We start from the raw sequence: 12,558 nt of genomic DNA, 5'->3' as shown, positions 1-12,558 counted from the left end.
TCAAAATAGCTTTCTTGAATAATAAATAATAGAGTTCAATGACGCATAGAAAGTCGTCGTTTTCGGGGATGGGGTATATTATATATATATATATATATATATATATATATATATATATATAAGATTTGGATTGCAATTTATGTCAACTATATCTACGCTAGTTATGCACACCTCCGCCGAATGTTTAACCAGGATATTTAACCAGAACAGAGTCGAGGGTATTAAGAAAGATGCAAACAATATCCATCTCCATATTTTTATAATTAAATATAATGTTCATATACAATCATTCATGCGTATTTTGTTTATAATTGCATATATATATAATATATATAAGGATTTTCTCGCAATTTGCATATTTTACACTCATGTAGTATTTACGTTTTAAATTTTAAACGGCTATTGGCATTTAATGGGGATAAATCTCATATGAACCGGATGAGAAGGACGAAGTATTATATCGGTCTTCAGTTGAATATCCTTTAAACATTCAACGGGCTCCAAATAAAAATTGTGCACCAAAGGAGCTATCATAGCTTTCAATTCCAACAAACCGAATCGTTGACCTAATAATATATAAAATTCGAAGTCTGTCGAAAACTATCAGCATGAAGAAAAATGAAATTCCCAACCAATTCACCTATGCAATTTCTCGGTCCTGCGCTGAATGGTAGGTAGGAATAAGGATGACGATTTCGTATATTTTCGGGCAAGAATCTATCAGGATCAAATACTTCTGGATTTGGCCAAAAATTAGGATCTCTGTGAACTCCGTAAATATTAAGATGTAAGATTGTTCCAGCAGGTACGATATATGAATCTGAAAAATATAAGAAAATTTCAAAATTTACTAAAGTAAGATTTTTAAAAAAAAATATAAAATGTATATAATATTGAATTTTTAAAATGTAATATAATATATTAAATTTTACATTCGATAATATATACTTCGTGTTGTGACATATTCAAAAACATGTCAAATAAAGTGATTAATTACGTAGTTTTACATCTTCCGCAGTATTTCGTGATATTATAAACACGCTGGGATACAAACGTAGAGCTTCTCTTAAACATCTATCTAAATATGATAAATTTTGCAATGATTTCATCGTAAGTTTCCCTCCGTTCTCTTGCATCACGGTATTAACTTCTATCCTCACACGTTCCTATGTCATCGATAACGATTAAAATATATTTTTTAATTTAGGTTTTTATATGCATAAATATAAATAAATTTATAATAAATCATAACATATTGTTTATATTTGTTTTGAGATGTTTTTTCGGAATTTATATATTGATGTATGTATAGAAAAATACATTGTAAATAAAAACTTGATATTTGTACTTTGAATAAAATTCTCGATTTAAATAATATATTGAAGTATACCTGAACATCTTTATGTTCAGCTAATAATAACAAAGCAAACATTATACCCGCTGCTGTAGTATCATGACCCTGTAATCAGATCATCATATTGTTTTATGTGCTTAGATAATATGTACAAACAATTAAAAAAAATATTACATATACGTACTTCAAACATGAAAGTATCGACTTCCTCTCTTATGTCCAAATCAGTTAAAGAAGTTTCTCGAGATGCCGCTATTAATAGGTCCAACATGGCTAGCCTTTTCTTTTTAACTAGAAATAAGCAAGGCATATTAGCATCATTTTTGCATATCGTGCTTTAACTATATAACATTGTTCTCGTTTAAAATTTAAACTTTCTTGCAAATAGTAATAATTTATTCTTATAGCGAACATGTATTGCATCATTTCGTGTAAGTATACATATATGTTTAATGTAAATAGAGTATAATTTATAATTTTAGATTGTAAAGTCGAATTTAAGTTAGAAGCTCTGAGTTCTCACATACTTCCAAATATTTCGACATCTTCTGCCTCCGTCTCTTTATTATCTTCAACATTCTTTAAGTATCGATTATCTGTACGTTCATGATAAAGTTTTCTTTCCGCGATGACCTATACACAAGTACGATATTTAATTTTTGTATTAAATAGCAATGACATATTGTATTATATTATAAATATTAATATGTTATTAATATTACGAGATTTATTGTAATTTTTAAAAGTGTTATTTGAAGGACTTGATAACATGACTTATAACGTACTTTTTCTGTAAATCCATACAATATCTTCAAGAGATTTTTTTGTTTTCTTCCTTGTGGTGATAATGAGAATAATAAATCATTATACAACCAAGGCCTAAATGCTCTAAACCGATATAGTTTAAAAGAAAGAAATATATAGTTTAAAAATATATAGGTTTTAAAATATATAGGTATATCATTATAATAAAGGATCTTAAATATTTTACACAATTATTTATTATACTGTCATATATTGAATTACCTATAAACTATCAATTCGATTATTTCATGAATTGCATTTCGATACTGATGTTGGAATTCGTCGAATTTTTCCAGAGAGACGCCCATGGCAGTTTCTAAAATATATTTATTATACAGAGTTTTCAGAAATCGTGGATATAAAATGCACAGTACGATTGTCCGTGCCAGACAATGTTTTCCTTTGGCAAAAGTGCGTTAAATATTACTTTTTAAATGGAAACAATTAATTAAAGGATTTGTTAAACAAAACACATTTGTTGAAAATATAAATAAATAAAAAATATTTTCTATAGAAAATATGGAAATTATATACTTTCATTTTCTTAACTTCATTGAACTTAAAATCACAAATTCGAAATAATAATCACTCAATTGAAGCACTTAGATGAGTTTGCTTAAATCTACCAAATTTCATTCGTCTATAAATTGATACATCGCTGGTTAATCGTCATTACTATGCGTGAAAAATCTGACTTTCCTAATATCATACCGTACACCATATATGATTCAACTGCCTATCTGGTCCAGAGCACTTCGTAAGCTGAAAGTTGTTTTTATTTCAAAAGTAGTGTTCGGACAAATTTTTGCCAAAGAAAAAAGTTGTTTCTTCTGGCACGGACATTCAAGCTGTGCATTTCGTGTCTGCGAATTTTGGCACAATCTGTGCCGAGATCGAATCATCGAAGATTATTACGGATGAATCTTTCATTCATAGCTTTGACAAAAAAATCGAATATTATTTATTTTTTCTGTACTGTACTGTACTGTATTGTACTGTACTGTACTGTATTGCATACGTGTGTTACGACACGGTAGGTGTGTGTGCGTGTGCATGTGATACTTCGTGTAGAAATAAATTCTTTTCTTAAGTTATAGTCATTTGGAATGTTACCGCATATCGCGTTTAGCGTATGTTCACTAATAAATGGTAATAAATCTTTCACAACTGTCCCTCCGACATCCTTCAAAGATCTTGTCATGCAATCACTTTCCTTGATCAAGATATCAACAAACTGATTTAATATATTAAAATGGAAGGCAGGAGTTAATATCTTTCGCCGTGTTTGCCATTTAACGCCTGGAACAAAAACAAGATAAAATTATACGATAAAATACAAATAATAGAATATAAGATTTATACATATTATAGCGTTTCTTTTTACAATTAGTTTAATGTTTACTGCCCATTATTAAATAACAATATTATTCTGCGTTTTTTTTATATCGTAAAATTCTTTTATAATCTCTTAAATACATCTTCTCATAAAAGTTTTACAAAAGGTAAGTATTGAAAGTATTAACTTGAATTTAATTATTATTTTGTAATTAAATTTTTATATCAAAAACAAATTAGAGAACGTTAAAAACCAAGCGCCGATGTACGTAATGAGCGTTATAAAAAAATATGCAATTATTATCAATAATTCATATTAAATTATAATAAATAAAAAATAAATCGAAATACATACAATTTGGCTTAATCCAGGTCCTTATCAAAGTTATTACAAAAATATTATAAAATGTGAGCGAAAGAATCATAAAAAAATATAAAAACATAGATCAAAATTTAAATCTTTATTGATTGATGAATAAAAAATATACGAAAAATTATTAAAAATTATTAAAAATATACGAAAAATTATTAAAAATGTCAGTTACTTAATGATGTTTAATTTACATTTGAAAATTTTTAACTGAAATCTTATAGAGAGATCATCTCTACTATTTCTATTTAGTTGGAAATATATGTATCCGGCAAAATTATCTCTCGATATGATTTCATTTACAGGTTTCTTTTAAATTTATTAATTTATATAACAATAAAGTTATATAAGTTATAATATATAAGTTCACCATTTAAAAAGGATAATATTTAAAACTAATTGAAATATTTTATTTGATTGTTTGTAATACAAATAGATAACAAAACTTCAGTGCAACTGAAATAATTAAGTATTAAGTATTTCGAGTGAGAAAAATTATTTCATCCTGATGTGAATCTTATTAAAATTGAGTGTGTTTGTACACAATGCGTAATTTATTTGTCACACAAAAATTCCGTTACTTCAAAAAATCATATTTACGTCATCTCCAACCGAATTTATTTAGTATTAAGTTTTACAATTTTAACGTTTCGACCAGTACAGCAATTCCTATTATTATTTCATTTATTTAGTTCATTATTTGTTTTCAACTTTGCGTTGTTATGTTCACACAAGCTGGTGGATTAAGGGAGTATTCTAGAAACCGAATGTTTGTATGTTACTTTTGCAAATTTTTTTAAAGAGCAGTGTAAGTTTTTTGGGATGTGGTTTTTCTCACCGCATCCGAAAAATTTATATGTACATACTTGAAGTATATTTCCAAATTTTTTTACTAGAAGATAATTATAAATAAGTGCAATATTGAATAAAATAAAAAAAAAATTTGGTCCATGGCTCTTATGATTCTGGCCGTTCTGTTCCTAAAGTCTAAAACAAAAAAATCAGAGAGATTCTTAATTAGTATGAGTTTGGCTATAGCAGATATCGAAATGAAAAAAATATTGAAAATTTAAAAACTGTATAAATATTGAAAATTTAAAAAGACTGTAAGAATTTAAAAAAATATTTTGACTTGATTTTGGAAGGTGCTTTACTATACTTATGCTGAAGATGTGTGCATATTCGACTCAAGTGATCAACTGGTTTTAGAGATATCATGAGAAATCATAAGATATGTGAGAGGCAAAAATAAAAAACGTATTCAAAATTTTTCACATTGATTACATAGAGATAATTTTACTTACGATCAATCAGCTAGTGCAGGAGTATGCAGGGGACCTTCTTCCTGCTCATAAAAGTCTTACTGAGCTGTTCCCTCTTTCCTACGATTCTCTCATCTTTAACAAAATCAGTTGAATGCCGTTTTCAAGCGGGTGATGCGAGTTTCGTTCCAAAAATTTGCGTACATCTCCGCATGCTGGGACCAGAAGTCACTCATTAAGTTCATAACTTTCAAAATTGGTATAAATCCTTCATTGAAGATAATAATTACCAGAAAAGTTGCTACTTCAATCTTTGCCCCAGAATGAAAATGTTTTGGAGCAAAAGTTCAAATCAATAAATTCATAAAATTTTAATTGTTATTTTGTGTTTCTCCTAAGCAACGTTTTAGCAGTTCACTAGCCGAACCTAACCAAAATATAAATAGCGACACAATGCTCTATTGTGCGCCGCGTGGCCGAAGTGCGCGCCGGAGATCGCTCCTTATCGGGTGCTATAACTGTGTCAATTTTGTGAATCGAACTAAATCCTTTTGCAGACATATTTTCCATACCAAATTTTTGCAAAATATTATTTTTTTGCTAGACTAGAATACTCCCACAATACACGATAACAAACTGAAATAATGTTTGTATGTTTTTATAATATGCTAACATTATTATGTTACCTGTACTGGTGAGGAGGCCTGTGCCCAACCAGGCATGTGTTATATTATATAAACGACTTTTCTCGATGTGCTTAGTGCTGGTTAATATTTTCTATAATCACCAAAAACATTTATTTATTATAGCATTCAATCTCAGATGCACAAATAATTAACTAATTGTATCTGATATTTTAGTCTAATCAGTATGAAATTCTGAATCAATGCTTTTTATTTTTTTTAAATATTTTTATCAGCAAAAATCTTCTTGAAAAGCATTTTTGTGAAATACAAAATTTATAATCTACCTAAATTGTAATGTCTGTAGAGAAATAAATCTTTCCAGAAATTTCTTTATTACCTCTAAGTCATCTGGATGACGGATAAGCACACCAAATACAAGTAATCCCCATATTTTGAAAATAGGATAATACTTATCACATAGTGTACACAATAATTTCCATTGTTCCACTAAAAAATATATTATAAATATCAATACAAAAATTAAATAAGATTGAATAAATTTAAAAATTTCAAATAATAATAATTAAAAATTAAATCAAAATTGTCAAATTAGAGACACAACACGGTAATTGGGGCTCAAGGAAGAAACAGCACTTCTTTCCTTCTGATTATTCGTATATTTCAAATTAAATATAATTATACTAACAAAAGCAAACGTTTTGGATAATCTTTTGATCCCTCTTTTGATTTAGTTCAACTTTAATAATATGCGTTACAAAGTGTTATACGCGCCGCGATGACACATTAAATTATAAAAATATCTGTCTCCGTTAAAATAACGTAGTGTAGATAACATTAAATTATATCTCGCAGATATCTGGCAGCACATTTTACATTATTTCAAATAATTCTTTAAATTATTGTACTGACATGTGCTAATGTATTAAATCCAGGGTCTGTAAACTCCTTTGTTAAAATTTGTACCAGCGTTAATAACGCCGTCTAGAAGGCTGCTTTCAGATGATTATGGCTGCGTACGGAAAGACGCTCTGGATGCTTTGAAACATCATTCTATCTTTGTACTACATTCTATGAAAATAAAGAATGAAGTTTCGGAGCATTCATAGTGCAGTCTTGACCGCAGCCAATATAAACTATCTTCTTAAAAAATCAACATAGTGGCTCAAAATACGATAAATCAAATACGCTTGAAGACACATGTTACAATATATTGTTGTCAATTGTAATGTTAATTAACTATATTATTATGTATTTTAACTATATTATTATGTATCTTTCAAGTTGGCTGATGATTCGATGATGTAATGTTTAAATATGTCTTTGATTGTTAGAAAATAAACATAGACTCAATCGAGAACAAACTCGATTGATTTAATAATAACAAACGTATAAATATATGAACAAACATCTCATATGTTTGATAAATTATCAATTATCATCGCAAATACGTGATGGAAGAATATTATCTATAAATTCAAGTGATTTTTTATCGCTTGATGAACAGTATTTCAGAATCTTTTGTCAAATCAGGACTCTCTGTCCAAAATTTCAGGTTCTTCTCAATTAAAATCATAAAATTTGAGTCTATGATTGATTATGACTGAAAATTGCGAAATATTACTCTGGATATGGTTTCGATGTCCCGAAATTCGTTGTTTCAATTGTCTACTAATCTAACCAACATGACGTTTCGCAATCATTGCATGAGACTTTATATATTGCTACATGAATCTTTTGGCATTATGTTTTTATGGCAAAACTACGAAATTTATCTTAATTGAAGTAAGATAATCCCGTGTCATGATCGCTAAGAATTCGTTTAAATTGTTCCAAAAATCATTGTTCATATATAAGATATAGTGAAATATGAAGAGGATTCTTTGAAGGATGGTTTTCATTAAACTCTAAATTTGTTTGATTCTTGGCTAATGGCAACCTCATGTGTTTTCGTATTACATTGAAAATGTAAACCAGAGGATAACACTTGTCCAAGAAAATGCTGATCAACTCAAAATTTTTTTGAGTGAAATTTGGGATGTGACAATAAAAAGGCACGATCTATCAATCCCACAATTATTCGTCTCTTATAGAATAGTGGGTGATTCCATTTATAAATTAGATATTTTCCAGAAAAAGTGGGTTTATGATCTCAATTCAATTAAATTATTATTCACGATTATCGTAACATCAAAGAAATTAAGTTTATTATTCCTTCTTCCATTGTGAACTAAAATCTCGGATAAAAAGAATTGAAGATCTCATTGAACATGGAAGAAGGAATCGCCAAAGCTATCTACATACCTGTAATAAAATAGCAAATTGAAAGAAATATGTCTAATTCCATCATTAAATCTCAAGTCAACATGAGAGACAACAACACAACGATATATTTCATACGATCATTATCAATTTGTAAAAAGCACAGAATCTGATGAATCATGTTTTTGACTAGTAATTAAAATATAAATAGTTAATTTATGTATATTTCGTATATTACGCATGTTACATAATATTTCCTTGTATTTATATTTTTACTTGACTTGTTAGATTTAACACATTGGCATATTATAATAATTTGAAGAATTATTTGAAATTATTTGTGTTACAACTATATCTGCGAGATACAATCTAACATTTATGCGTTCTAATGTACTAATGTACGCATCAAGGACAGATATTTTTATAATTTGATGTGTCTGCAACACTTTGTAACGCATATTGTTAACGTCGCACTGAAGAAGGATTAATAGATCATTTGAAACGTTCATTTTTGTTAATATAATTATATTTAATTTGAAGTACACGTGTAATCAGAAGGAAGTAAGTATTGTTTCTTCCTTGAGCCCCAATTACCGTGTTGTGTCTCTAATTTGCCAATTTTGATTAATCTTTAATTATGGAAAAATTTTAGTACAACTAATTTTATTGTTATTTTCAATATTAGCGCAACTTTATCTTCGAAATAGACAAATAATTAAAAAAATTAATTACTAATAATTATTCCAAAGAGAAGTGCTCAGATATGTAATCTGCTTGTATAATAATAATCTTGATAAGTATACGTTTCAGAGCAAAGATTTATGAATTTAATATTTTTGCTTATGTATGTATGCCTGAATGACGAGTTATTTGTCAATTAAATAGAGTAGATAGTTTGTACTTGCCTGCTGAAACAGAAAATAGGAATATGTTGCCGAAAATCGGAACGCTTGGGGGTCCCGGTATAAGATGAAGAAGTCGTCCTTTTTTTCCATAATGTACGTAATAATAATATATCGACAAAATAAATATGAACAATAACGATATATTTATAAACATTGTTCCTTAACGTTGATATTCTTAATTGTCAAATTTAGCTTATTCTGTTTAGTGTTTTTTTTTATGATTCTTCACATGTATCACAAAATAAATGGTAGTAATTCTCCGAAAAAATTGATAATTATCTTGTTATTCTAAATGTTAAGTCTAAATAGAAAGAGACATAAAGAGAGAGTGAGAGAATAATAAGAAGATTACTGAAATGCGTTAATCGTATATTTTTTAAAGTCAATTTTTATTTATGACTAACTTTAAATATTCATGAATAAACTTGCTCAATGGAAAAAAATATTATCTATGTAATAAGAAATATATGAATACAATAAAAATATTTCTAATTTTTCAAATTACTTGCAATTGCTTTTTATTGTAAAAGATAAAATTTCGTGAAAATTTATTGTAAAATAATTAACAATATTATAAATAGGACCAGCATTATTTTTATATCAATTCTTATATTAATTCTGGTTGCAAATATTTAACATATAAATTGGTTTTAGTATTAACATTTTAATTATAATTTTATTTAATTTGTAACTGTATGAATGTATATAATTTTTAAGCAATTACTTCACAATGTCCTTAAAATTCATTTCTGTGCAAATCTTTGTTCGAAAGTATCTTACTAGGAAGAGCACGGAAGTGTCCGCCTCCGATTTTGATGAGCTTTTAATATGTTGTTTTCTAGACAAAAATAGGGAACACGTATTTTTTTATACTTGCTTATTATTATTATTATTATTATTATTTTATCTTGTACCACCTTAAATTAAACAAGTTTAGAGTCTCGTGCGTCATATTATACATACATTTTGATCTTATTTATATTTAACGTTTTAATATCTTATCACATATTAAATATAAATTTGATTTGTTATATCAATGTTATTTTAGCTATACACGCGAAAAAAACGTAATTACATAGATAAATGTTCGTGTTAGTTATCAAGAGACACGTTAGTGTCTTGAAGTCGAGTCATCATCACTCAGGCGCAAGACACACCGTGTATTTTTACGCTCAAGAGACACGGTAGTGTCTTGAAGTCGAGTCATCACTCAAGCGCAAGACACACCGTGTATCTTTACGCGAAAGGCTAAGTTGCGAGTAATGCATATTATCGGTTCTCAATAACCGCTGAATCGATCAAATTCTTATTACATTTAATCAATTGCTTGGGTTCGATTTATATAAGGAAAGTGTTTTTATTTTTGCTCTATGTGCTCTATAAGCAGAAATATAACGATGCAAAGTTTCAATGTGAAACTTTTTAATTAAGAAACGTCACCGTCGTGGTCGTGGCTACATTTTTCACATATTTTTCTTGTACGGTTCGCACGTTTGACGAAAGAGGCGCTGTGTTCTCGTGATGATGAGAGATGTATAATTTTTTTATCATGCGAGAAATTACCGACTGTAAATGGAATGAATTGATCGGTACATAATATACTTTCCGATTCACGCATGATGCGCATGAAGTGACAGAAAATGTATAGTTCATGTTACGCATATTATTATACCTATAGATGTCAATTATTTGAATCGACCATGCATATCGAATGTAATACTTATCCAAATAATTGCTACCTATGTATCGATTAATTTATTGCAATTGCAATCACCCAGGTAACAAGCACACGTCATTTTGATGTTACAAATTGGTCATTCACTGATTACATATTCTTGACGACACGAATTGACGTTTTTAAGACGTAAAAGTGACGATCTAATGTCACAGATTCCTGACATCATGACATGTACCGCATTTTGACGTCTTTCTCTTAGCATAATAATATATTTAATAATGTTGTCGAATAAAGCACTCTCTAAAAGTGAATCAGTGTATTATCACTGAAAAACAGTAAATAATCACTGATTACAGTAATTATTATATAAGTACAGCGCTGTAAATCAGTAATATTTTATAGAAAGAATCAGTTAATAATTTTGACTATTTCAGTAATATCTCAGTAATATTCCTTTCGTTACTGCCAGTAATATTAAACTTTTCAATTCATCTCTCTATTTCATAAATATAATATAATAAATATAAAAATATAATATATAATAAATATAAATATAAATAAATAAATATATAAATATAAATATATATAAATATATGTGTATATATACAGTGACCGGCAAAAATAAAAAGCCACTTTCCTAGTTATACTGTTTTGCTTAATGAAAGAGTAAAAATATTACAACGATGAGATTTTCATTGATGAACGAAGAAGTATTTATTATTTATTTTAAAATTTTATATTACAATTACATAAATTATTTTTTACTTTTCAGTTTTATTTATATTTCTTAAATATTGCTGTTTATTATATTGACAAAATAAAAAAGCCATTCAGATTTGTTCGATTTAATATATACAATATTTTGTTTGGTTGTCATGTCAACATGTTCGTGTTATTGCGCTCACTTCTCGTTGTTGTTAATCATTTTTGCAACATTGGCTTATCTCGATTATTACACAAAATTCGCGGTCAAAAATGGGAGGAAGATCAATTTCCACACAAGTTCGAAACTTAATTGTGCGAGATATTCAAAAAGATCTTTCCCAACGGAATATAGCCAAAAATTATGAAGTAAGTAGAGGAGCAGTAGAACAGATCAGAAGAAAATTTCAATCAATTGGATCGGTGGCAGATAGAATCGGAAGAGGTCGAAAACGAGCAACATCCAAGCGGGAGGATATGAAAATAATCCGTGAAGTTAAGAAAAATCCAAAGATTACTGTTAGAGAAATTCAGGAAAACATTTATCTTACTGTTTCTGACCGCACTGTACGTCGAAGACTCAATGAAGCAAATTTACACAGCCGGTTTGCACGTAAACGACCTTTCTTTAGCGTCACCAATAAGAAAAAACGTTTGCAATTTGCTCGGAAGTATGCAAATATGTCATTGGACTTCTGGAAAAATATTTTATGGACAGATGAAAGCAAATTCGAGTTATTTGGACAAAAGAAGCGGATTAGAGTCTGGAGAAAACACGGCGAAGAGCTTCAAGATCGTCATTCAGAAAACTGTAAAGTATGGCGGAGGAAATATTTTAGTCTGGGGATGTTTCTCATGGGCAGGAGTGGGAAATCTTGTCAAAATTAACGGAATTATGACAGCAGATGTCTACATTGATATAATAAATGAAAATTTGGAGGAGTGTTTGTTGAAACTCGGACTAGAAGATAATTTTATTTTCCAACAAGATAATGACCCGAAACACACAGCAAAGAAAAGTCAAGCTTTTTTTCGTTCCTGCCGAATTAAACAACTTGAATGGCCTCCGCAATCTCCAGATTTGAACCCTATCGAAAATCTGTGGGCAATTTTGGATAATAGGATTAATAAAAGCGGAGTAACTAACAAGAATTCTTATTTTGAAGCATTACAACTAGCCTGAGAGAATTTGGATCTACAACATTTAAAAAATTTAATTGAAAGTATACCAAAAAGACTGCA

General features: G+C 28.7%; 1 protein-coding gene across 1 annotated transcript; it reads right to left on the bottom strand.

The window, feature by feature from the left end:
* Positions 1-365: 365 nt before the first annotated feature.
* LOC112638686 (cytochrome P450 4C1-like) lies at positions 366-9,218 on the bottom strand. The gene is made up of 12 exons (XM_025410809.1): positions 8,937-9,218; positions 6,149-6,258; positions 5,812-5,902; positions 3,272-3,457; positions 2,381-2,474; positions 2,140-2,242; positions 1,882-1,987; positions 1,539-1,645; positions 1,391-1,459; positions 998-1,166; positions 641-820; positions 366-566 (listed from the first exon to the last, which is right to left on the bottom strand). Exons 1-12 carry the CDS (start codon positions 9,088-9,090, stop codon positions 400-402), a joined length of 1,536 nt encoding a protein of 511 aa, XP_025266594.1. The 5' UTR covers positions 9,091-9,218; the 3' UTR covers positions 366-399.
* Positions 9,219-12,558: the final 3,340 nt, after the last annotated feature.

Source organism: Camponotus floridanus, unplaced genomic scaffold, assembly GCF_003227725.1.
Source record: "Camponotus floridanus strain SB8 unplaced genomic scaffold, Cflo_v7.5 scaffold35, whole genome shotgun sequence".
Taxonomy (NCBI): Eukaryota; Metazoa; Arthropoda; class Insecta; order Hymenoptera; family Formicidae; genus Camponotus; species Camponotus floridanus.
This window is presented reverse-complemented; position numbering and strand designations above follow the sequence as displayed.

Bases quoted from the DNA above. Each gene is read 5' to 3' on its own strand.
- LOC112638686 (XM_025410809.1), bottom strand. From the start codon at position 9,090: ATGTTTATAAATATATCGTTATTGTTCATATTTATTTTGTCGATATAT. The intron at 6,259-8,936 runs GCAAGTACAAAC...TATATTTTTTAG, and splicing joins CCTATTTTCTGTTTCAGCAG to TGGAACAATGGAAATTATTG. The intron at 3,458-5,811 runs GTAACATAATAA...TTTTTGTTCCAG, and splicing joins AGGCCTCCTCACCAGTACAG to GCGTTAAATGGCAAACACGG.